Raw genomic sequence first — 27,396 nt, 5'->3', positions numbered from 1 at the left:
TTCCATAATCTTGTTGATGAACGATTACTCTTGCGATTCGAAAGGTGAGTCTCCAAGATTTTTACGAGTGTAGACATCATGTACTGTACTCCCCCATGTTAAAAAAGGGTAAAATATTGCGCCTTCGTATATTATTTGAAAATACCTGGCAAGCAAAAGTTTTAGGAATTTAATTAAATAACCGCGCGACTGATACTCGACTGGAGGAAACACTCGTTGAAACTTCACTGCAAAACGCGACCCAGCAAATATACAATTTCTTGGATAACTTTTTTTCCATTTTAACGGACTTGTTTTAATACTGAGAGGTTGCTTTTTGCCCTTTATGTTTTTGATCGGCATTTTCTCAAGTGGTAAGCCAAGGAACTACAAGAATATGTGCGACAAGTGTTGGGTAAATGTTGGCCACGGAAGTGGCCGCGTTTATTGATTTGCTATATATAGCTGGCCTGGAAATTAATTATCAATCTAAAGTGCGTGAGGTGCACGAAGATGCGCCAAACGCAGACAGCTTATAAAATAGTGTTTAAGATACAAATTAAGGAGGTGCCAGGGGATGGCGGTGGGACGAAGAAACTTGTTTCTGGTGATCTTGTTTGCTTGGAGCTCAAACTGTAGTGTGAGCCTGTTTACTAGATAGAAAAGCTTTTATCTGTCCCTGAACTCCATGAGTTGTGACGTAAGGGAAATGGCTAGGAAACCTCCAATAGTTAAGTTAACTATAATAGAATAATGTATTTCTTCAAACGGAAACCTAAAATTACTAAATTAACCCTAATCTAATATACTTTTTAATTACGGAAACACCTTGCGACCAACACATAAAAGCCTTTATTCACCATAAAGCTCATTTAAATGAAGCCACAGGGACGTCTTCTTCGGTGAGAGTAATTTTCTTTACCTCCATCACGATTTTCTTGGGCAAGCGAGCTTGATGACGATTTAAAATTTCCCGCAAACTTAACTACAACTACCAGAAGTCTTTGCGCATTTACGTCATAATGCAAATGGTCAATTAAATGATTATATAACCAGATGATAAGTCAGAACTTCTTTTGTACCATGACAGGAAACAAATATTTCGATTTCAAAAGTCGCTGGAACGGATTGAGATCATCAAATATAAAGTTTGAAACGTGATATATCTTTAGTTCGCTTACATCATGGCACAATAGACAACACCGAGTTTATGTTCCTCGTGAATCAACTCCTGAACTTATATATCGGCTGAGAAAGGACCATAACAAGCAAGAGGCAAAATATTCCCCAGTTGAACAAAATTGACTTTTCTCAGTAAATACCTCATGAAAAATGTCTCTGAAAGTGTTTAGAGCTTTTTAATATAAATGTTTCTGGAGGGCATGCCCCCAAGCCCCTAAGATCTTGTCTCGTCTACGGTAAATGCCCGGTTACGGCCCTGCAATATTGCAAATATTGCGGGTTACTGAGGTTTTGTCGCTTCTAAAGACCATCAGATTCGAAGTTCAAAGCTATAAATCTAAATATGTTAATTCGCTACGTTCCAGCACACGGGGCACCAAGCTAAAAACCGTAACGTGTTATTGCTAATGAAAATAACTTTAAGAAAATATATTCTCGTGAATAGATACATACTAATGGAGCAGCCGCACGTAGAAAGTTGACTGGGTTAATTTTTTAGAAACCCGGTTAAAAACGTCCACGAACTTAAAGGGCGGCACACACTAGGGGACTAGTCGCAGGCACTTGTCGTAGGGACTTGCTTCAGGGACCAGTCCCCTGGTGTGTACTCGTATTTTAAATCGAAATTCTAGTCGCAGGGACAACATTTTTGGTCCCTGCGACTAGTCCTACGAATTAAGCTGGTTTGATTTCTGGGACTAGTGGCAGGGACCAATAGTCCCACAAATCGGTCATTTTTTAGTTTGTACACACCATAGGCTTACGAGGCGGGGGGCGAGGGGGGCTGCAGCCCCGGCCCCCTGTGCCGAAATCTTTCGGGCAAAATGCTTAGAATTCGGGCAACAAACCTAGAGAAAAAATGGAAAATAAGCCGACAAATCTCAACATTACGTTTAAAAAGAATCACATCAAGAGGAAAAGTATTGGAAATATTCTAAACTCTGTGGTTTAATAGTCCAAATTTCTAATTTATCTGCTTTCGTTTCGTCTCGAAACTTGCTATAAACATGTTCGATTTTTTTTGCACATTCTGCGTGACCCCTCCGCTTGATTCAGTAGCTTTCAGCTTTCCATAGCTTAAGCGTTTGCGCGCGGTGGATCCAGTGTAACCTTAAAACAAAGCTGTTACAAATGTAATGAAGCTAATAAAGTTCTCAGGGCTTAGCTCAAAACTTTCAACGAAGTGTTTTAACCCATTCATCCCTGAATGTTTTACACGCTAACTTTCAAGTGGGTAATAAAACAATGTTAACTGGGTCCCCCCCAAAATACTTTAACTTTTGCTGAACTCGAGTGAATGAATAAAATATTTCCGAAGAAAAAGGATTCAGTGCATTGACACCTTGGGGCAACGCCACGAAATTAATTAAAGAACTATCGTTTCCTTTAAGTAAGCAGGCAAGGTTTGTACACAACTATTTCAATGCACGTTTTGTTGCCCATTTTTATTAGCCTCTTTGTTCGGCTTTTGATCCATGGTCATGGCATTTTTTTTCGGGCAATATGGTCTCCGCCCCCCAGGTCCGAAGGTGCCCGTACGCCTATGGTACACACTAAGGGATAAGTCACTGCGACTAGTCCCCTAGTGTGTGCCTAGCTTAACTCACTTAAAGTATGGTTACGGTTAAACTTTTTTAGAGGTCGCATTAAGATCAGACAAGACTGAAGTGTCGTCATGATTAAGCCATTTGTTAACAAGTGAAATGGCTGGCTATCTTGATCATGTTATAGTTATCATATGCCTGATTCTTCTTCTACTTTTTGAATTTATTTCAATTTCTTCATCTACAATTATCCAGGGTGTTCTCTTCTGGCTTTCAGAAGTACCTGTTGAACAGGTTTAACTTTCGCCGCCCTCTGATGAGTGAGGGGAATGTGATGTTTTATATACAGGCGTGAATAAACCGTGCTAACTTGCCTGTTATGGCGAAGCTGCAAGCGAAGCTTGCTGACGATACCACGATAGCCCTGATCTGAGCCAAATTATTGTTTCCCTGGTTCTCGAGTAGTGAGGGAAATTTTACAATTAATTAAGCCTGAACTGTGTCCAGACGCCATGTTAAGAAACCGCTAACCTGGTTTTGACTACCCAGAAAGGTAGTTTAGAATAAACCCAACCGGGTTGAAAAATCCATTTTTCTTTGTTAATTTTCACGGGAGATAGTGTTGCTGTTTCCATTTTTTTTTTTTGGCAAATTTCTGGAGAACTTGAAACTTACGCGGCCTGGCCGTTAAGACGGGTAAATTTTTTATCCTAAGAAGGGTCTCTATAAAGCTAAACGCTGTCACAACTTGAAAAACCATAAGACGACACAACATGTAATTTCAGTTTAATATATATTATTTGGTAGCAAACATCTTGAATCATTGCTTAACAGGATATTACATGTAGCTTTACGCACCTGATCAACGAAAAATAAAATGCGATAACTTTTAACAACCAAGTAGCATTACACTGTCCGCATCTGAATCGGAAAGTCAGGTACATTTGCTTTCCAAGTTCCAGTCGCTTTGTAAACCCCGCATTTCGAATGAAATTATACTGTTGTTTTCGAAGAGAGGTGTTACTTCCAAATTCCGCATGATCTTCTGCCACTTGGAAATAACACAGCAAGAAGTAGTTACTACTAAAATGACAATTACCGTTCCTGCACATGTATTCCCTAATGGCAGAAAATCGTGCGGAATTTGGAAGTAACACCTCTCTTCGAACAACAACAGAATAATTTCATTCGAAATGCGAGGTTAACAAAGCGATTAGAACTTAGAAAGCAAATGTACCTGACTTTGCGACCAAAATTCTTCAAACCGTATGATCGAAATACGCTGAAACTCGGTACAAACCTTTGCAATATCCTGTTCTAGCTGCAGCTTAAAAAAAATTCAAAACAAATCGACAAATTTTTCGTAATTTGAAATAACGTCATTTGTTTGATATTTTCAAACATTTGGCTGAAAACCATCCATCTTTATTGACTGCTAACATTTGATGTATATACACGATCTTTTTAACTTTTACACACATGATTAAGGTGACATCAGCCTCAAAACTGGCTGGTACTGGGTTATTATAAGTATCACATTTATGCGACGGTCATGACAGACGCATAACACATCAGTTTTTTAAAGGCAAAATAAAGATGTCGCTCGTTCAATGCTGTCTATATAGTGTAAACCGTAACGTTACTCACGGAGAGGCGTTACTTTCGGAGGGGCCGATACTCTACTGTAGCTGTTAACATTTTTTTCTTTAGTCATAAAAGTTCCGAAATCTCTACATTTTCGTACAAATGCTTCTCATACTTCTCCCAGCGGAAGAGTTCCTGACGAAAAAAAAAGAAACTGTTTTAGTTTAAAGATACTCTGTTAGAAGTATGGTTTAAAAGGAACAAAAGCTAGCTACTTTAGCTACTTTTAAGAGTATTTCAAAGCTAAGTATTTCAAAGAGTATTTTAGCTACTTTTGAGAGTATTTCAAAGCGAAAATGAGAAAATTAACAATTCGCCATGTTCTATCCGTGTATCCGAGATATTTCACCAGGGAACCACATAGGACATGAGACAGACTTTTTAACGTGGACATATACTTAGCCACACGGTAGTTTACAGAAATCCCACGACTTGTGTTAAGTTTAAAAATTAAGATCAAAATAACATCATAATACACTTGTTTTCTGTTTGTTTGTTTGTTTGTCTTATAATGTAGCAGATCCCGGGAAATAAAAGTGGAACTTTTCATAGTCGAACGTAATGTAGTTGATTAGTGCAGTATATGACACGTCGAATGTTATAACTTGAGCAGCTCAGTGTAACGTCCAGCCTCGGAAGTCGTGAAGTCGTGAGCCAAGCTAATGTACAAAGTACCTATTGCCTATTAAGCCATTTATACCTTGCGTGTTGTCTTCATCAGTTCCATGATAATTTTTAACGACTCAAATGTCGGCCTGTCTTGGGGATTTTCGTGCCAGCAGTTCATCATTATTTGGAACCTGAAAACAAACTTTCATGACCTATTTGGCAAGTACATTGTAAAAATGGTCAGGCAAAACCGAACAGTGACGGATGAAAACAACATTTTTCATAAAAGATAACACATTTCTAAAGATTTATTTTAACAAACGGAGGGCAAATGGCCATGGCTGGTGGTGTGGTCTACATAAACATGTAGATCTTTAATTAATGGGCAACGTGAGACTCGAAAGTTACACTCTTTTTTTTATAAGAATATTGTTTTTTCAACCCAGGCTGAATATTCTTATTTTTCTGCCGATTTTAGGCTGACAATATTCTTATGAACATTGTTAGATAATACCGTTTGACATTTCCCTTTTAGCATGTATTGGGGTATCAATTACAAGTGTTTAGTGTCCAGATCTGTATCGTGTTACATTGTGCACGTGTTCCATCGCTTTTCGTTGCAGCCAGCTCAAGGTCAAGTTAATGCACCGTTTATCGAACTGCCAAAAGCAACGAAAATGAAAATTTGGCTAGGGCAGGTTTCTCATTTTATTGGCTAGTTAAGAAAAAAAGGACTATATACGGTTCTGTTATTAATAAAAACATATTTACAAATTTTCAACTCAAAATTATATTCTTTTCAACGTCTTAGCCTCGGGTTAATTCTTAAAATATTCTTAAAAATTCGCAAAATTAAGCCTCGATCTTCTTATAAACTAAAAAGAGTGTATATAGAAAGATTAGTGGTTATGGTATCGCTATAATGATTGCATACTTTTTGAGAGTTGCAACTTTCGGAGGATCGGTGAATTTAGATTTTCTTCGACCACAGAGAAAATGCAGTCAAAACCGATAATAGCTGAACAACACTTTCCTCTTTTTATCCATCTTTTAATGACTTTTTATATAGATCGTGTATTAAGTGTATATATATATTAGATTAAATACGATTTTTAATTTTAACCTTTTCTAGCGTGATATTTTACTTTAGATACGGAACGATTGTATATTTTAAACATAGACCTATTCCAGCATAATATTTAGATCTATAACAATTTTCAAAATTAACCTTAGCATAATTCATACTATTATTTTTATTTTCAATTTTGAATTTTATTTTAGTGTCCCCAAATTATTATGTTATTTGATTTTCTCCTCTAGGTGGGCTAACCAGCAAGAAGACTTCTTTATGACAAGGACAATATCGATATACGGTGAAGATTCTATATACGGTACGAACAGATGCAGGTCGATGCTTTGGATGAACGCTTTGATGGACGAGGGCTCGTATTCTTCACAATATTTCCTTCGCACATGCAAGAACGACTTTTTTAAAGAGCCTAATTTCTTGCAGTTCCACTTTTTACATTGTCACAAGTGTCGAGAAATTCCCTGAAAACCTTTTTATTTTGCAGAATATTTGAAAAGAATAATAACCTCATAAGAAAATTGCTCAATAGCTTTCATTATCTAAACTGCATTATAGAACAACCGAGATACCGCGCGCGTTGTGATTGGTTAATGCCTGTCATCAATGAGAGTACAGATATAAAGATGACGTTACTGCGTAGAGTGACTCGCGCACGTGATCAGAGTTCATTGTCAACGTCAGCGTTATCGCCAAAGTTTTTCAATACTCGGATCCAAAAAAAGGTTCAGCTTAATTTCAAATCTTCTGTGAGAAACAAGCAGCCAAATATTGTTCACCTTGAGAGCATTTAACTGGGCCAAACAAGTTTGAAGTAAAGAGTGACTGTGAACACTTTCCAAACGGAATAAAAGTTTGTTTTTTCGTCGACGTTTTCGTTTCCCATCATGCATTCTGTTTATTAATCGGTTTAACAATTCTTCATGATTGCAGAAAACAACTTTATCTCACCGGTAACTGCCTTGCTTTAGAACTTTTAAAAAGTCTTCTTTTATAATTAGTAAAAGTCTTCTTTTACAATTACATTCCATTTTGCCGTGGGTCTGTTCAGTTATAGATCACAGAAGACGTCAAAATGTGGTAAGAACATCAGTGACCTACTCGCCTAGCGGTTTGTGGTCTACTTTTTTGTTCTTACCACATTTTGACGTCATCTGTGATCTATAACTGAACAGAAGCATGGCAAAATGGAAATCTATTTGTTAAACATACTAGGGGTTCGCCATAAGGATTACATGACATCAACCCTTTCAAAACAATGACAGTCAAAAATCATTATTATCAGTGATATTGGACAATTTTCGACTGATCCTTGGAGTACTTTGTTAAAATAAACTAAATAAAACAAAATATCACAAAAAAATGCCTACAAATAGTCGTCAAGATGTTTCGGTTTTGCCATTCTCTTTCCTTCTTCCAGGAATGAAGCAATCTGACGACCATTTATCTTGGGATAGGGTTTGCCACCTAAAGGTAAATATTGAAAGGAATTTCGTTACTCACCTAGGTACTTCCTCACACCAAGCTTCCAATATCCTATAATTTCAATGCATGAGTATTTTTGCGAAGAGAATGACGTAATATAAACTAACATATATACGAGAATGTAGAGTGTGTTTCACACGCCGAGAAAAGAGTTGATAATACAACGCGCAGCGGAGTATTTTTGACGAACTTCGAGGTAATTAAAAATGTGATGAAACGCTTTCTTGTGTGTTGTTAATCTCCTCAATCGAAACTAAAACTAAAGATAAAAATGATATATAAAATTGTAAAAATCTATGATAATTAAGATTAAATTTCCAAATCCTTTGTTTAAACTTGATGAATTATTCATAAGTTTGAAATGTTTTATCAACACAAAAAGTCTAAAACTGTATTCTTAAAGCAACCAAACCGGGGTTTTTTTGGAAAAAGTAAGTGTCCTTACCTATAGTAAAGATTTCATAAAGCAGTATACCATAACTCCACCTATGAGAGAAAAATACTCAGCCTTAAACTGTTACCAAGGTTTAAAAACTGTTCAAAACCGGGCAGCCATGTATTTAAAAACGCGGATGAGTGCAACACCTGCTACAGCATAATCTTTAATTCTACCTATAATATCTTCTAGTTGTGCCAGTTTAAACGATTTTTTGAAGGAGTTTTGCTGTTATATTGAGCTCCACGGATAGCATAAACGCGCTAAACGCGACACAGGCAAAACGTATCATCACGTAGACTGCGAGCAATATAAGAGCGGCGAAGCCGCGAGCGATGAATAGCGCGGGCGCCGGAAGCAATTTGAACCATGCAAAAGCCAAAAGACCGCTCGTAGTCAAATTCTTGGTTTTCACGTGACGTCATCAAAATTCTAAAATCCAGAATCGCAAGGCCCCTGAGTTTTTATCCTTCACTGGCTATTATACGTCCTTAATACATATTTTTGGAAGGTTTTTAGCTCGATAGCATTCGCCGTTTTTAAGATAGAGCATTTTGAATTTTGGAGTTTCACGCCACACGAGATCAAAGATGGCCCCAAAAGGCTGTCACGTATACTTAAAAAAATGCTTTATCTTATGATTTTTAACAATCTGAACAGTTGAGATTTTGCGAGAAGTGTTTATCTGAATGCTTACTTGTTCATGATGGTGATCTGACCGCTTTTTGTAGCAGTATTTAATGCCAGATGTTTTTGTTGATTTCCGGCCGCCATGTTGGAGCCCAAGCAGTTAGGCTCCAACATGGCGATTCCATACTGTGCTCTCTAAATTTGCGTGAAACATTTTGACGAATAACTCGAGTACGGAATACCGTACAGTCCTGAGACTTGGACGAGTAGTTTATATTGTACTTTTCTACAACCCGTAATATTCTTGATTTTTTTGACACAATAGTTTTGGATTTATTTTTTCGCAGCGTGACAGTGGCGTGACAGTGAAAACCACCCATAATTACGCTTCATCGATCAGTTAGATCAGTTACTAATACCGCCGGTATTAACGACCACCTTGTGGTCCTTTTGGGCCTCAACAAAGAGAAAAGATTAGAGAATGAACAATTAAGATGAATAAATGAAAGAATTAGTTGACGGTAACAAAAAGTTGTAGGTAACTAAAACTCAGTAAAAAACAGTTACTGTCATCTAAACAGTTTTCTTCTTTAAAAAGAAAACGACTTATTTGAGGTTTCAAAGCAAACGGTTGTTGACATTTAGAACGTCTTAGTCTGTGAGACAGTTGTCGACAACCAAGCTATCATCAGTATCTCTGACCACATTTTAGCACGAAAACACCCACTGTGACATGGGCAAGGAACAAACAAAAAAAAGTTATCTTTGGCCTTTAGTGTGTGAAAAACCTGTCTTAAGTGTTACTTATACTTGTTGACTCGTTTAACTTGTCTATGGTAGTTGTCGACAACTAAGTTTCTGTCGAGACACTTATCTAATGTACGCTTTTATGAGATCCGAAAATACTTACACGTCACTTTTAGTTGTGTACTGTCCATACATTAAAGCCTCGTAAGCTGTCCATTTAACAGGCAGGCGACCCTGACAAAATAAATTTCAAGGTACAAAAATCATGTCAGATGTGCACTGCTCACGGTATTGGTATTCCAAAAAAGAATACAGAACTTTCAGCGCTAGTGGAAAAATGTAGAAAACCATCGACAAACAACTTGGTTATCATAATAGATGTTATACTTACCAACAAAGCAATAAAGACTTCATTTAAAAATAAATAACGTTCAATTCATTCTTTTTACACAATTTGTACCGCCTTATATACATTAGCGGCAATTTAGCCAATACAACTTTGTTGCATGCGGATTTTGTAGTTCGCGCAGCTTCTTGCGTCTTGCAATCATCATTGAACGTTGTCTGTGCATAATTATGATTGTCACATAGACTTAAAAATTTTGCTTCCAAATTCTTCGACATATTTCGTGTCATGACAATCGCAAAAAAAAGTCATAAGTTTGATCTACACCAAACATCCTAGTCTTGAATTGTTAGAAGCTTATCGCATTGAACAAAGTTATTTAGTCTTAATCGTACCTAAAAGTTGGATAATCCTTCGTGTAAAAACCTGTGAAACTCGCCAATGACGTAAAACAAACAACGACTAAAACAACAAAATACCTCGAAACAATATTAGCGGAGAAGGAACACGCTAGCTACAAAACAAAGAGACATTTTACAAATTTTTACACCAAAGTAAACCCCAGATGTTGCTTTATACTTCATCATTTGAATACTAACCCCTGATTTGCGCTCGTAATCGCTTTCTCTTGCCATTCCAAAGTCGGTCACTTTACAGGTTTCATTGTCTCCAACTAAGACATTCCGAGCAGCCAGGTCTCGATGGATTATCTGTGAAAGTTAGGAAAGTGTGCGTAATTTGAAGAAAATGCGTTTTATATGTTTATATTTTCCCAGCTAATTCGTATATACATATTGTTATAACTTTACCCATTTAGTCCAGTGACGAGCCTTACAGTTTATTTGTTTTACTTATTCAGCAGCTCGTGTGGATTAGTTCATTGATAAAAAAAATCGACTTATTTTTTAACACAGAGGAACCACGATAATTCACTACGCTACAACTTGCCAGTACAATCTTGTCTTGTTGAGGAAGTGGTTGTATTAAAGGGGTTCTAAAATAATGAAAAGACAGACTGAGCATTAAAAAAGTGGCCGAGATGTAACAGAGGTGGTCGTAGGGCGGGGTTCCACTGTACTCAGATTTCGAAACTCTTTCGTCAATCAAATTAGTGAAATGACCTTAATTATAAGATTAAACCAGGGGGGGGGGGGGGGGAAGCAACTTCCCATACATTCTCTTATATGAAATCTGAGCGATGCTCTCACAACTTGCAAAGCAATCATCGGGGCGGTAGTCAGCGGATGTCTCTAAGGCGCATGAGCAGCTCCTTTCTTTATGAACTTGCCAAAACAATAACAACATGGGACCAGTGAGAGAGTTCGATTTTTTTTATATATGTAGTAATAAAAAAGACTTTCTAAGTTTTGTCTTTAAAGCAGCGAAAATTTCTCCGGAAAGGTTCTTGGTGTCAACATGTGGTGTTTTTATGAAGTAAAACCATCACGGGAATGGTAATGAAAACGTGGCGAGCAGGAGGGCATTTTGCGTGCGCATGCGTCGATCTGGGCTAGTGCACACGACAGAGAAGTTCTGCTATCGATTGTTTACATATTTTTCACAATTTATGGCCTAATTTTCAGCTCAAAATAAAAGGTGTTTTAAGTTTTATTTGCTGTATACGATACTAAGAGTCCTTGTTTTATCTTCTGACAACAACCAGCATACTTTGGTATCGGCGTGCCGTTTATCTGATCGACTTTAGCTATGTGTATTAAACATTGCGCGTGGACAAAATGGCGACCGAATGTCGAGAACCGTAATACCTTGCCCATATTTTTAATAGCTGGGAGATCTAAACGGACAAAGCGCTACGGCTACTTAGTACTAAAATATAAAACAGCAGTTTTAACTATACGATGTTATTATCAAGTATCCCGGGTTTGAGCGAGTGGTCATGATTTTGTTCAGATTTTTCATAAAACTGCAATTTCATCGTTCTCACGATGCAAAAATCTCAAAATCTAACCTTGATCTCCAGCGTCTACCGATGATATATGGAACCTGAAATACTTGAACTATCGTCTAATGCTGCGAAGGTAGCGTTAAAAAATGGTCTATTGTGGTAATTTTTAGCTTTCTTTAACGTACGTTCTCGCTGGTTTATTCTAACAGAGAAACTATCGTTTGTGATTATTTCCTTAAACTTAAGCATTGGTCAAAATAACTTCACATTTCGATGTACCACAATTATTCCGTTGAACAAGAAAAGAATTACTGAGATCGGTCTTAATTTTAAAGTGTTATGGTAATTCTTTGCTGGTAGACTATTTGTTTACATTTTACTATGTTAATTAGTACATTTTTGGCTCCTTTATCAAAATCTAGCCTTGATCACCAGTCAAAAAATAGCATGAAACGAACAAGCGATATATATATTTTTCAGAAACGATCTAATAACTGCTGCATAAAATGTCTTAAGAAATAATTTTTAACTGTAAACAATGTTATTTTCAAATTTTCATTTCAACGTTTGTTTCTTTAAGATTGATGTTCGTTCTGTTATAACGACTGTTTTACTTCTGTGTCGCCTAAATGTGTCCAGGAAACCCTGTTTGCCAGTCGAGGGCAAGTTGGCCTTGCTTTAGAGTCATCAATGAGCTGCATTATAATGTGCAGAACACCCAAACATGTCTTTTCCCTCAGGGAAAACCCTTTTCTTTGGTGGCCGTCCCTTTAGGCAAAAAATCTCCCGACAAGCTATAATATTGCTCGCACTCTGCTTGTATTACAGCAATTGATTTGATGTGAAGTTTTGATCCTAATATATCACACTCCAGCACACGAATAAATGTTTTCCTCTTTTTACGGCCTGTTTGATTTTTGTCGGTGAAGGCTTTCCTACCTGTCCCACATATTTTCCCATTATTTTCAACAACGATCCCGAACCAGGCCAGAAAATCTGCTTTATAAGAGCCTTTCCACACACAAAACACTTTTTCTTAGCGAAATTTACGTCTATATTAAGTTATGTGACGATAAACAGTACAAAAAACAAAGTTTGAATCTTCCGCGCCATTTTTATTCCCAAGAGCACGCGGTCTTTGTACAGCGGTTGCACGCATGCGCCCGCAAAATGCCCTCCTGCTAACGTGGCGATCGCATATTCCCGCGCTGGTCGGAGCTATTGTTCTTGCTCTATTGTTTGAGGTTGTTTGTTGACTTGGTCTTTCTTTGTTTTACTTCATTTACAATCCCCATGTGGGCCAGTTGAAAATCGTGGTACAAACATGTCAAACATTTGCATTTCAGCACTGAAAAGTAGCAAGGCATCACAAAATTCTGCGTTCTTAAAACTACACGACGATGACGACATTTTCGGATTTAAACACGCTGCTTTTAGATTTTTAGTTAAGAGAATTGAGCCCCTTTATAATAAGTGATTCCACGACATAGCAGCTTCCATTTCGCGGGAAAAGATTGCCTGTTGCGTCATCGTCCAAAAACCGCTGACTACATCGTGAATTGATCGCTTTGCAAGTTGTGAGAGCATCGCTACTCGGTCCCAGACCTCGTTTCTTCCCCCCCCCCCCCCCCCTCCCTGGATTAAACCAACGTCGCGTGTAGGTATCAACATATCGTTCTAGCAATTTAGCAATTATAAAAGTCATGTGGGGAAAATGTCGCATTTCTTCGCAATAACCAGTGTTTGATCGACAGTGAAGCAAGAAACTAAACTTTTTTTATTTAAAGGAGAAGTTCACTCCAGAATGGCCATTTATTTTCTTTACGCCAATAAAAAGTTCACACAAAGATATGTTATTCACCAAAATTTCAGCCTCCAACGTTCGCTATAACCCTACGAAATCTTTCCCAAAACTCGACAACTGAACGCCGCCATCTTGGAGCTGGTAATGTATGCATGACGTCAAAGAGCTCAACCTGAAGTTTGGCGGGAAAATTATAATTTCGAAACCCCTTGTTTTTTTGTATTTCTTGAAACTCTGTTTGAGCAAAATGGAGCTGCACAAAGAGGAATTTTGACAAACAGTAGCCACTACGAATAAACAAAGGGATTTCGAGTATTTAAATTTTCCCGCCAAACTTCAGGCTGAGCTCTTTGACGTCACGCTTACATTACCAGCTCCAAGATGGCGGCTTCCAGTTGTCGAGTTTTGGATAAGATTTCGTAGGGTTATAGTGCACGTTGGGGGCTGAAATTTTGGTGAATAACATATCTTGGTATAAACTTTTAATTGACGGAAAGAAAATAAATGGCCATTCTGGAGTAAACTTCTCCTTTTAGTAGTATTTTAGAGAAAATGACGCCTATGTCATAGACTGTTCAATAGGTGAGTTTCGTAATATGCAGGTGTTGAAGATGCTTCAGCATTATATTTAATAGTGACTTATTACTTTGTTGAAAGCCAAGAAACTCATCCCGTCAGCGATTTCGAAGGCAAACTTCAGCAGTTGATCTGACGTCAGACTAGTTTTTGGCATTATATCCGGGTCTTTGTAATACTTGTCATTCAAACCTCGGCTCCTCCTCAGAAAACCCAGCAGATCCCCATATGGAATATATTCAATCAGCACCATGAGAGGATCTATGATAAGAAATGAATCATGTTTCACGCGTTATAACACAAAGGGTAATTCATAACAAGCTGGAAAATTGTCTCGCCAGTAGTCTGGAAAAGAAGTTAACAAAAACACGTCAAGAGTGGCCATTTTGGAAACAGTCACCGGTCAAAAGGGTAAGGGTTTGGAACTCCGGCGGAGCTTTCCCGAAAACAAATATAGTACCCTCTATTCTATAAAAGGGAATTATAACTCAAATCTGTGGAAAGTGTGTTATTATTTAAATGAAAGCTGTAGAGCAAAGGGTTCATGATGGACTATTTACGTTACTTCACAAGGTGGTAGCACCCTTAAATCTGTGAATGAACAAACCTGACGTTGTTACACAACCCAGCAGTTTTATAACGTGTGGGTGAGGTTTCAATCGCTTCATTATCTCCAGTTCTGACAAAAGAGTGTTCCTTTCCGATTCTGTTGCATGTGCTAAAATTAAAATGAAATTTGATGTTTTTAACCAGTATCGTGAAGTAGAATGGTATTTGACAACAAAATATGAAAACTATGAAAAAATGAAGGTTTCAAAAAAATGCACACGTAGGATAAAAGAAATGAAAATTTAAATGTACAGAGTGCGCACTTTGTATTGATTTTTGTTGTTGTTGTTTTCTGTGCCTTTTTTACACTGGGCAAAACAATGCTTTAACAATGCCACTGGCAACAAAACAACCGTGATGTATCTATCAAGCAACCAATCTGCTGTCACACCTCATATCAGGACAAAGAAGAACCAAGAAAAATGTATTAAAATTTTTCACTATTACACTGTATATTTGTGTCACTACGACATTTTGTGTCACATATTCCATTTTGTAGCATACAAAGATGAAAACCCAGTCCACAAATGTTAAAGAGACGGGTTTTTGATTCGGCGCGTCTGCAAGCTATAATATTCAATTATATTATTTATAAAACAGTTAGAAGCAAGCAGATGACTCTTGCGGGAAGTTTTCCTTTGAAAATGTTGCGAAAACGTGACGATAGAGGCGATATTTCTTATAAAAATTTCATGTATTTCACATATTAGTAATCACAGACAATAATTGGTACAAGCAGAATGGTAGCCTACCTGTAGGTACACGTAGGCTAGCAGAATGTCTGATGCCTGAATTTCTCGGAAGATGTCAAAGGATTTACATTAAAAATGCAAAATTAAGCGTTGAAGATCGGAATTATTCTTCGGCCCGAAAGGTTTATTCTGGACAAACGCACCTGTTATCTTTTCCGCATCCGATCGGCATTGAGTGCACATAGAGCTAAGCGTGAAAGTATCCCTTTAAAGTATTCAAACTTTAGAACAGTCTCTTGCCATATTTTTTCTCTTGAAAATAGCTGTGATAGAACATCATTTAAAAGGCACGTCTTAAACCGTTTAAAGTTAAAATGAGTTGCAAATATAGAGTTTTCAACTATTCATGACATAAGGGAGGGTTTATAATAAATGTAGATTGGGCGCTATTGTGATTTTTTCCCGTACATTTTTTGGAAGCCCCCCCCCCCTCCTTCCTCCCCTGATGTTCTAAATAATTGTTTCCCCCACCCCCCCCCCCCCACACTCTCACCCCCACATGTGATATTCTGCAAACAAATATAAAAAAAACATGCCCCCCCCCCACCCACCCAACGATCCTGCTTAACTGAACTCTTGAAAAATGGCTGACCCATGTATATTTTGCATCTCAATATTTGACATTTATTAAGTAAGGATACTAACTGCGTGACTTCAGAGAATTATGATATTAACTGCGTGTTTATCCTATAAACCTTATTCAAAATGATGCTAGGTTTGCCAAGGAATCTTTTCAATAAATCAAGTGAAAGAAAATTAATTATTCTTGATAATCTAGTCACCCGTCTTTTTTTAATTGTTCACATTATGACTTATTGTGACCTAAAGTTAGTTTGATTCAAGCTTTATCACTTCTTGTGTAACTTTTGTGGAAATAGCTTCATGCAGAACAGACAATTTAATTGACAGTGCTCAGAGTGGGTATCAATGTAAGTTAAATTCATTGTATTAGGTGAGAGCGGCAGAAGAGCCTATTATTGTATTGGCTTAGCTCTGAAAAATATACATAACAGTACAAATATTCTTTGTTCGCAGATTTACCAAGTCATGTAAACTGATAATGAAAACACGACATTTTTTTAACAGAAAATTAGGTGAGAGCGGCAGAAGAGCCTATTATTGTATTGGCTTTTTTCAATATCATTAACATTAGCTCTGAAAAATATACATAACAGTACAAATATTCTTTGTTCGCAGATTTACCAAGTCATGTAAACTGATAATGAAAACACGACATTTTTTTAACAGAAACGTTTTTGACGGCCCCCTTTGTACTTTGTCTCATTTTCAAGAAATTTTCCAAAGCGTCCCACGCTCAAACATATTGTTGGAAAATCACGAACCCCTTAAAATCATCATAGTCCCCAATACATAAATTGTGAAGACAAAAATATTAAAACATAACAAAACTAGACAATCTAAAGCTCCATTACCTAGTTAGCTTTAATTTAACACAACGGCTTAAATTAATCTCAAGTAAGGCAACAAACCTTTTGTCATCTTAACAGCCACGGTTCTTTCTCCAGGAATTCCCCGGACATCCTTTACGGTTGCCTTGGCAACCTTACCAAAGGCCCCCTCGCCGATTACCTTTACAATGGAAACTTTATTTCTGGCAATTTCCCAATCCATTGTTGCTCGATCTAAAGTTTGATATTCCATAAACTGGGGACCTGTTTCTTTTGTACAGGGTGTCAGCTCTTCTGGATAGATGAATTCTGTAGGTACGTCATAACCTCCCATTTCACTCCGCTCCGCCTCCGCCGCCATTGGTTCATCATCGACGTGTGACAAGCGCACCAAGTCATTCTCTGTCCTTGGTAATGCAGAGTGTTGAAGTTCTATCTCAATCGCTTCATTCTACAATGTTGAATCTCCAGTTATACTAACATGCAAAGTTTATATCACAGCTAAAGGTTTTCCCGGCGAAGTAGGAGATAAACACCTCACTGAAATCTTCCTTTATCCATTTCAGTTCCACATGTATTTATCCAATACCCATAGTACCCATATCTAAGTAGTAAAGTCTGCGTTCGAGCCTAGTGGCCCATCAGGCCGGAGCTTATCCCGGTTTCCGTAGCATCAAGCGACTAGGAGTATTTCTAACCCCCCCCCCCCCCTGGATGGGATGCCAGAGCATCGCAAAGTTACCCCCAGCAGTAAATTCGCCGGTACCCATTTATACACCTGCCAGGAGTATATCTAATCCCCCCTGGATGGGATGCCAGAGCATCGCAAAGTTACCCCCCAGCAGTAAATTCGCCGGTACCCATTTATACACCTGGGTGGAAAGAGGCATGAGAGTAAAGCGTCTTGCCCAAGAACACAACACAATTACACCAGCCAGGGCTCGAACCCGGACCGGTTGATCTAGAGTCCAGCGCACTATCCATTAGGTCACAGCGCCTCCCATATCTAATAACCATAAATTCAATCACCAAAGTCATCGGGAACGCTCTATCTTTGCAGCTTTTTAAATCAAGACTTAAACGTGCATCCAGAACGCTTGGCCTAACTCAATTTGAAAAAGAGGCTAGCTTAATTTCTTCTTTCCCAGACTCCTTATATTTTAAATTCTTTGTTGTTTTTTTTAGATTTCCCCTGTTTAAACCTTGTTCAACTACTGCTCGTTACTTAATTCGAAAGCTTTGTAATAACACTACGCATATCTTGTAATCTATATGTCCAGATTTGTTCGAGAGTAACGAGAGTACTCTAAACTGTAACAAGGGGAATACCAACAGTACTTTAGGTAAAATACAGATCTCTCATAAAACTTCTATATACATAAACGAAAGACCTGACGAATACCAGCAATAGTAAATGAACGAACTAATTTCTACATAACATTAATTCAGGGTCGTAACGAGGTATATTTTTTCACAACTGATCCCATCTTTTTACCCAAAATCTTGATACCTGATCCCAAAAGCGATGGTAACTTTGATCCCTGATCCCCCAAAATTTTGTTGATCCCACTAGATTCACTCTTAATAATTTTGCCTCGATGTTGCCTCAATGTCGATTTTGCAGAACATTAGAATCTAATCACTAATACCTACAACCACGCCAGCGCAAGATGAACTGTTTACAATTTCTTTAATAAAAAGATGTTCATTAAACACAGAATACCGTTCCTCATATTTCTTTCTGACTGAAAAAATGTCCAAAACATTGGTGCCTATCCGAATAAGCTTGATCTCCCACTTCTCCTGTTCGACTTCATCCATCCATGTTTCACAATCAGTGCTTAAAAGGGACGCTTACTGGCACACAGGGCGCCGTGGCCTAAAGCCCTGGCCAAACGGCAACGCAAGTGGACGCAAGTAGTCGCAAGTTGAACTTGCGTACAAACTTGCGTTGGGTGGCCAAACGGACTCGCAAGTGCACGCAAGTTGTCAAAAAAGCCATTTAAATGCTACTGCGCGCGCTACAATTCAGTATTTGAAGCAAGCAGCAAACTTGCGTTGACTAGCGTTGGGTGGCCAAACGGTGAAAATCTTGCGTTCACTTGCATGCAAATTTGATCTCGACCAAAGTGAGCGCAAGTCATCGCAAGTCATCGCAAGCGTACGCAACTCCTGGCCAAACGGAGACGCATTAAACGCAAGTTGAAAACTTGCGTCCACTTGCATGTCCGTTTGGCCAGGCCTTAACGGTTAGCGCGTTGGACTCCCTTTTACCTTTACTGGCACACATATTATTGACCTCCTCTTATTTTTACGGCATGTATAACCGAACCAAAGTGGCTGATACTGTTTATTTCCTGAACTTTTAGTAAGGGATACAGAGCGTTTCCTGTAATGCTGTGCTATTGTTCATTCTTGTCATATTCTTGTTAAGGAGGAGGGATTAATTTCTATCAATGGTCTTTCTAGATTTTTTCTGCCTATAAAAATGTTTACAAAGTTAAAAGTATTACAGAATATGCCATGATAATATTTGTTGGAGGTCTTTCATGGGATGATACGAACTCTTCTAGTAGTTAAATACCTTCTCATACTATAACCGTTGTCGAATATAATGCTTCTAAATGGAAATTTAAATTAAAATATTACATTTTTTGGTATATCACAAATCTCTATAAAACTTTGGTAGAAACAAAGGGGAGAAGAACATTTAAAAAAAATTTCCTACCACAAATTCAGACGAATGGGGTTCATTCCTACTCTGCTCTGCAATCCTGAGAAAAAAAAATACATTTTCAAGAAGATAGGTTCAGTTAGCTTTTTTAATCCGTTAACTATTTTTCTTTGGCGCGATTTTTCTAAACATGTCACGCGACGCAGACAGAACAAAATCGAAATCGGGCGCAATATCGCCTGAAACTTAACCGACGAGGCCGTTGGCCAAGTTGGCTATAATCAGACGATATTCCGCACGACTGAGCAGGAAAATTGCTTTATTATTCAACATATTGCCAAAAAAACACATTTAACAACTTTCTATAAAAAAAAAAAGACTTCAGACAAATCTTGGCATACAACGCAAGTTATTATTATCATCATCATCCTCATCATCATCATCATCATCATCATTATTATTATTATTATTATTATTATTATTATTATTATTATAAAAAAGTGAAAGGGCTTGGGTAAGAATTTGAACGATAATTAACACAATAGCCTCAATTTTGTGCGAAAATATGTACTGATATTTGTTCTTTTGTTGCGATAGAGAACAGTTTTTCGAGGTAACGTTATTGTTATATATAGACACAAGTCACCACTTAGTTTACCTAATTCTAAAAATGCTTGCGCTGGGCAAAATGTGACAATGGATATGTCTGAGTTACCGTTTACCCTGGTGTACGACAGCATTCAAAGGTATTTTTATGACAAGTATTTAACCAGGCCTCACTTTGTAATGGTGAATGAAAAAAAACCCCGACCTATTTCCAACAAAAGGATATGTTACTTCTTCTATCAAGTTTTATATTTCTATGTTAAGCAGGAAATCAAATCCGTCTTTAATATAGTAAAAGGATTGTCTAACCCAATTAAAAACTCGAAAATATATAATACTTCAAAACTAAGGAAAGGGTACTTTTTAGCCCCAGAACTCACCTTTCACTCTTTCTTTTTCCTACGAAAGAAAAGCCACGGAAATGTATTTTCAAAGAAAAGGTATACACGCTAATTAATGACACTAACGTACATGTAATGTAGTTTTTGAAATAATCTGTGTGACTGTAGGATTATTTTACAATATGTACGCCATGACCTTATGAGTAGCGTGTTGACTTTAAATCGAGTGGTTCAGAATTTGAGCGCTGGCCGGGGTCAATGTGTTGTGCTTCAGGGTACGACACATTATTGTTTAGTTTTTAGTACGTGCTTCTCTCACCGAGATGAGGAAATATACAAAACGGGTACCGGCAAACCAGTTAAGGAGCCATAAAAAGAATACAGGGAAAATTACTTGGGATAGACTTAGTAATGTTTAGAATCCATAATAAGTATAACATCTTTTTTAATGATCATCGAATAACATTCAGTACAATGTAGATCTAGAGTACCCATAGTAAGTAAACTTTTCGGAAGGGCCATAAATCATCTTTAAGCGCTAAATATACATAAACAAAGTTACGTAATCAGGTGGCCAGTATTTTATCTGAGAAACACCGTCTTCCTGGGGTTACCTCATCAACGTTCTAATGACCCTCGGCTTTAAATGTCTGAACACTGAACCGGAACGCCTACCTTTGATTTTTGTATTTTATTTTTTATGGAATAGATAATCATATTTAAATTTTTTACATTGTAATTTGTAGAATACACGTTCACTTTTAAACGAGCCTCTGGCTCATTGGTGATATGTGTTTAACTAAAGTACTTACTTCTTAGATAAACAGCCAAGGCTAAAATAATAACCACTAAAATGGCTATAATTGTTATAACAACTTCCCTCACTGCTCCAGTAGAAAGTATTCCTGCGAAAAGACCAAAGTGTTTCATTTCTCCTAAGCTGTGCTTTACGCAATAACTCTTTGATTTCATTTGATAACATTCCTTCTATTTATTTACTAGGTTTATTTACTAGGTTTAGTGTATTAGTACGATTATCAGAGCTGTCAAACTTAGGGTTTCAGGGTTTTAGCCTAAGAACATAGGCTACCAGGACTCCAAGATCGTTTCCATCTGTAACCACAGCATTCAGGGCAAGTAACGGATATAAATTTTATTCACAGGTGGGCAATTAAGGAAATTATGTGTCTGAAACAGCCAAAGTAACAGCAGGCTAGCAGTATGCAAGACGTACGTGTGTCAAATGTGAACTTGGTAAACGACCTAGCACACTGCTAGTGGTTAGAGCATCCAATCGGTGAGCGGAAGGTCATGGGGTCGATTCTCGTCGAGGACCCCGATATGTCTTTGTCCTACGGTCATGAAAACAAAACTAACATCTTTCTCGTTACATTAGGCAAACTGCTGACACTTTTCAATTCAAAAATAAATATCAACATAACCCTACAGTGTTTAAAACTTGAGTTGGTACTCATGAAATTACCGTTAGCGCAATGAGCACTTTGCTAATGTTTTATTAGTGTGCCATTGGCTCGACCCAATTTAATGCTCTCTAAAGTTGTAAACAAAAAATATCTAGATTACCTTTTTGATTGTCCATTTCATTTCCATTTGTATTTATTGCTGCGGTTGTGACTATGAGCAAACGATAATAAGCAATTGACAATTTGCATAATCGGGGTAATTAAGATAAGCGTATTCCTTGCTTTCTTTAATGACTTTAATGTTTATGAGAACACAAAAAATTGGTAACCTCTCTTCCTTCTATGGATAGTGAAGCTGTGCAATAAATTTGCGGTAGTGAAACAAATAAGACAAATTAAAAAAAGAGGCTTCCAGTTGTGGCATGTATATGCGCAAAGCTTAGGAATTACTTTGACAAAAAATCTTTAGAGTCTAACTGCGAGTTCGACGTTTTATATATAGTTCTGTATAGTTATAAACAAGTTTTCTACAAGTTTGCAGATATTTTTGCCTTTCTAACGTTTTTAAACAAACTGATACGGAAAATCACGCCAGAACAACCAAAACTGTAAAATAAGTTACCTTGGAAACTGTAAAGAGAAGAAACACCATCAAATTTCTTCAAAACCCACGCCCAGCGATACGCCAAGAATAAAAAAGCAAGATCAGATCCACCCGACACAATCAAATTTTGTAGTACCCATTCCCCTTGAGCGAATCGTCCAACTCTCGTAAACCTGCATCTCCTGTAGCGGCCGATGACTCAGGCCAACCCACATGAAATTTACTAGGTGATGTAATGACTTACCAATATTGCTATACACGTAAACAGGATTTTGCTCCTCTGGTCGTCTCATATCCATTCTAAACCTGTATTTCTTATCAGCCTTGAGATCAGTCACTTTAAAATCTTTTGTTGATTTACTCAGACCACTTGCACCTTTGACAGGCTTCCACTGACCCTCACCTCCCTCGTTGATTTCAAGACTCAGGGTTGTTACTGCTGGATCTATTACTGTCCATGTCACCATTATTACTGCGGGATCATCAGCCATCCTCGTTCCCTTGACTATAACGGGAGAAAAACAAAGGCAACTTCATGTACCAACAACACATTTGTTATAATAAAAATATCAATAACCTCCAGCTCCAATATTGGAAAAAACTTGACCTGCAGATGTACTATATAGACTCAAGTGTTCTTAAACATACCGATTCCTCTGTCAGGTGGTACTGTAGACTCTGAAAGTAAACAAACAAAAATAGACATATAAACAACATTTTTAAACGAAAATAGAAAATGTGAAACTTTCCTCCTTGTACCTGGTGTCATAACTTGTTTCGGGACCGATGCCTGACTTTCGCCAGCTTGATTGAGAGATTGAGCAGTGAATTAATATGTCTTGTTTGTGAGCAATCCTTTTACAGCTTGCATGTTATTGTAAGGGTGCCCAACAGATTGTTCCACAAAATTTGTGCCACTTCCTTTTACTCGATAATGGATTGTAAACAATTGGTCGCATCTACCACTGCAACCTGGAGTCCAGCTGACAATAATACTCACTGTTTTAGCACCCTCTACTTTAAATCCATCAGATTCACATCAATAGGTGCATTTATTATATTATATTTTTGTATATAACTTTTTCACTATTTTTAACTTTTTTCTGTCATGAACTGCTCTCCTGGACATGCCTTTCTCTGCTGTTGACAGTTCATGCACCTTTCTATCACACGCCGTACTGCTGACCTCCTCACTATCCAGAATATCTCTCTTAAAGACGATAAGACAGATTCTTGGCCCATATGACCCAAGCTTTCATAACACTACTTGATAATAAGATCTGTCACATGATGCTTGCAAGGGATGAAACAGGGTCTTTTTTTGTCGTAACCAACAGGGGCATTGGCCAGTCGACCTTCGCTCTCAACAATCCTTCCTTTAGCAGCGGATTCAGCTGATGTATTCACGCTCCAGCCTTCCAAAGGATCTTTCTTTGGGTGACCGTTGTCCTTACAATATTCTGTCGCTGAAAGTACACTTAAGACCGCTCGAAAAGCTATTTCTTAAACGCGTCTGAGAATTTCCTTTTCAGCTAGTAGGGGCTGCCACTCAGCCACTGTCAAATGACCACATTTCATCAATGGCATTTCACTGGACTCGACTGGAGAATCACTTACGATTGCAGCGTTCTTTCTCAATTGAACCTTGACTCGAAGGTTCTGTTTGTACGCAGCAACCTTGCGATGGCGCATTTCAATTTCCACTAACAGGAGTAGTACGAAATCAAGTCATCCAAAACATTACTTTAGAGTAGAGACATAAATCTGAGCATCCTTTCTTACTTCTGGATCACCATCTTCAAAGACCGGAATTTCAATCATTTTGGTCTAGTGTCTCTCGTTTTCCCACAAGAACTTGGAACCTTTCAACCAACGATCATTCTTTAACATAGCATCGTTCTTCAGTCCCTTTGAACCGTCATCAGCAGGGTTACAAACTCGGTTTACATAGCTTCCACTCAGAGGGTTAAGACCCATTGTGTATCACTGTCTGACGATTAGACTTAAACATATAAAATCGCCTTGGTTCGTTGTTGATGTACTTCAACGCGGATGTTGTGTCAGTCCAGTAGTGAACCTGGTCTATTGTCAGGTCCATTTCTCGTCGAATAACCTGGGAGAGCTTTACCGAGATAACAGCGGCTGTAAGTTCCAATCTTGGAATTGAAATTTCACGTACGGGAGCCAATCTTACGTTCCCATAAAAAACTCTCAGTAAATTAGATTGGACACATCCTACAAACGGCGAAATGCAACGGCTGCATATCCTTGACGAGACGCATCTGAAAGGTTGTGTAACTGTACTTATTTAACCTCACCAAATCCCTTTGGCTTGAAACAACGCTCTACTTGTATTTCTTGCAGTTTTGGGAGATCGTCTAGCCAGCGCTTCCACTCTATTTTGTCTGCTTCTTCCAGAGGATCATCCCAGCCTAGCCTCTACTTGCTTCATGAGCAACTTTGCCTTCATGACATATGAAGCGAAGGATCCCAACGGATCGAAGAGGGAATAAACAGCTTACACTATCCCTATGCGTGTCATTAGTTTCTGGCTTGAAAATGCAGTATCTTCTCCAAGACCTCCCACACAAACCTGTCCTCCTCTGTATTTCAATTGAGGCCAAGAGCACTCTCTGTAGGAAGTATTTCAAGTTCTAAATTAACCACTGATTTGGCTCTTTCAGACTCTGAATTTTGGGCTTTACTGTCTCCACCACTTCTGCATCAAACTCCTCTTGATACAACTCGGCTGTCTTCCTCAAGCAAAAATTAATTAACAACACTTGGTGAAGAAGTTGCTCCAAACAAATGTTTCACCATTCGATACTCTTCCATCCCTTTTGTCATTGTCCATTTGTCCACCATAGAAATCTTTTAGTGTCACAATCATTTGGGTCCACCAAAACCTGATGAAATATTGCTTCTACGTCAGCAACCATTCCAACAGTTTTTTTGTCTAAACCGACTTAAGACACCCACAAGTTGATTCGTCTGATCCGGGCCCTGCAGCAGCTGATGATTTAAAGATGACTGTCCGAACATTGCTGCAAAATGATAAACCACTCTCACTATGTCGGGCTTTGAAGGATGTGTAACGGGATGACGGGGCAGGTACCAAACTGGTCTGTCCTTTACTTCCAACCCTTCTTTGGGAACCTTTTCGGGATGGCCGTTTTCAGTGTAATCAGTAATTGTTCTCTTGTACTTCTCAAACAAAGCTTCATCTTTCAGAAGTCGTTTATTCCGAAAAGATCTTCTTCCTTCTGCTAATATCCTGTTGTTAGGTAAGAAGGGTGGATCATGTCGCCAAGACAGGGTAACGTGACATTGTCCATCGACCATCTTAAGTGTTTTCTCCATTATTTCTATGGCCCTTGTGTTTTTCAATAATGCACACACACTCGTGTCTCAACTTCAGAGCTCTCAAAGTCTGTCTTCCAGAGTCTTTCCAACTGTTGGTTCAGCTCCTCACCTCGAGCTTGACGTTCAGTTTCATCTGTTTGTAACTGGTTTTTGTTTTCATTGGATTTAGGTCCTATTTCTAGGCCACATCCTTCATTTGCAACATTTACCTTGACAGCATCTCCATTGTCTAACATTTTAGAAAACACAACACTGTGGATCCATCGCAGAGAACAGCATCTTCAGATTCCAGTCTGCTTGTGCAGACAACAGAGCTGTCTCCTACAGTTAAGAAGTTGAAGCTTTCTCCTCCAACAGGACCTATAATTATAACAGTCCACCCCAGACTGTATCTTACTGCTACTGGTTCTTCTTCTCTACCAGCACGGCACTCCAATAGCAAGAACAAACTTGGATTGTCTTTGAGACCAGCAACTAGCATGACAGTTCCATTTTCCAACTGTTGTAACTCAACATCATGCAAAGGTGGCCAATGTTTAAGGTCTTCCCTTTTTGGCTTTTCTACGTGTTGACTCTCTACCTTGGTTGAGCCTGTCATCCCGGACAAAGTGAAGTCCAACCTGGTGCCGCTTACACCCAGGCTCTCTTTCAAACTTGGCAAAGAGTAATTCCTGAGCCACTGTCCAACAAGGCATATGTTTCAACTTGTATCAAATTACCACCTTTAGCTGGGACCTTAACTGGAAGAACACTAAGACAGACTCGCTCGCCGGCCCCAGTTGCAGCAGTCACACCACATCTTTCACTAGTCACTCCACTGGTGTCACTGCTGGTATTGCCCCGTGTCACTCTTTCCATCGACTAGCCATGATTTGCACTTGGAGGACACGGATCTTCTGGAGAGGGTGCAGTAGTGTGTTGTGATCCCTGTTGCATCCATCTACTCGGCACTTGAACTGAGTTCTGGGACAGCCTCTTGCAAAATTAAATGACCACTTGTAGAAACTTGATACAAAGGTTTTGTTGCCGCACCACCCACCATTTGTCTTGATAAGGCTGATTTTTAAATTTGTCACATCTCCACAGCCAATGTTAACCACAACACACAATGAATGATGGCAAGTTCTGGTTCTGTTTGTCACCCCCTTTCTGACCTTGGACACCTCCAAACAGTGACATCCATTTCCGAGCACCTCGACCTTGTGGATCCTTCCGTTTCGCACTGTCCCCCTCTTTCGAAGGACTGGCAGTTAAACCTTCTTCAAACTCATTGTTAACAAGTGCAGCTCTGTCCTTTAAAGGTGAAATGAACCGAAATTTCGAAATTCTATGTTTTGCAACCAAACACTAAAACCATTCATTATTAAGTTAACCAAAGGATTTTTTTCTTTCTAAGCCTTTAAGCGCAAAAGACGGCAAAAACTACGAAGATTCTCGAAGGCTCCACAAAAACGTTTCCAAAATGACCGCGCGCTGAAATGAAACGAGCTTTGAGTTTATTGACGTCATAATTGGTGTTTTGATGGCTTTGCAATCGAAGTGTACGTGCACGTGCACGCCTGTAGGCTAATTAATATTTAGTGTTAATATTATCCAGCGAATTGAAGTTCTTATTATGCAAGCTTGACAAGCTATATCA

The 27,396-nt window shown here is 38.4% G+C and overlaps 1 protein-coding gene across 5 annotated transcripts in view; it reads right to left on the bottom strand.

Annotated features, from left to right (window-relative positions):
• Positions 1–3,476: 3,476 nt before the first annotated feature.
• The window catches only part of LOC144636256 (fibroblast growth factor receptor 3-like), a 43,420-nt gene continuing 19,500 nt past the window's right edge, over positions 3,477–27,396 (bottom strand). For 2 of the 5 annotated variants that reach the window (XM_078495416.1, XM_078495418.1), the window contains 15 exons: positions 23,043–23,072; positions 22,639–22,899; positions 21,951–22,001; positions 21,179–21,271; positions 20,406–20,424; positions 19,474–19,519; positions 16,827–17,196; positions 14,583–14,693; positions 14,046–14,236; positions 10,289–10,399; positions 9,507–9,577; positions 7,976–8,016; positions 7,416–7,512; positions 5,050–5,149; positions 3,477–4,484 (listed from right to left, as the gene is read on the bottom strand). In XM_078495416.1, coding sequence (XP_078351542.1) covers positions 4,416–4,484; positions 5,050–5,149; positions 7,416–7,512; positions 7,976–8,016; positions 9,507–9,577; positions 10,289–10,399; positions 14,046–14,236; positions 14,583–14,693; positions 16,827–17,196; positions 19,474–19,519; positions 20,406–20,424; positions 21,179–21,271; positions 21,951–22,001; positions 22,639–22,899; positions 23,043–23,072 — 1,661 coding nt within the window. In that variant the 3' untranslated portion in view covers positions 3,477–4,415. Of the gene's footprint in view, positions 4,485–5,049; positions 5,150–7,415; positions 7,513–7,548; positions 7,582–7,975; positions 8,017–9,506; positions 9,578–10,288; positions 10,400–13,239; positions 13,381–13,934; positions 14,237–14,582; positions 14,694–16,826; positions 17,197–19,473; positions 19,520–20,405; positions 20,425–21,178; positions 21,272–21,950; positions 22,002–22,638; positions 22,900–23,042; positions 23,073–27,396 lie in introns of those variants that run through there. The other 3 variants (XR_013567495.1, XM_078495417.1, XR_013567496.1) reach the window with 3 other exon arrangements.

Source organism: Oculina patagonica, chromosome 13 (assembly GCF_052425735.1).
Source record: "Oculina patagonica isolate OP01 chromosome 13, crgOcupat, whole genome shotgun sequence".
NCBI lineage: Eukaryota > Metazoa > Cnidaria > Anthozoa > Scleractinia > Oculinidae > Oculina > Oculina patagonica.
The sequence above is the reverse complement of the archived record's forward strand: the minus strand, read 5'-3'. Positions and strand labels throughout refer to the sequence as shown.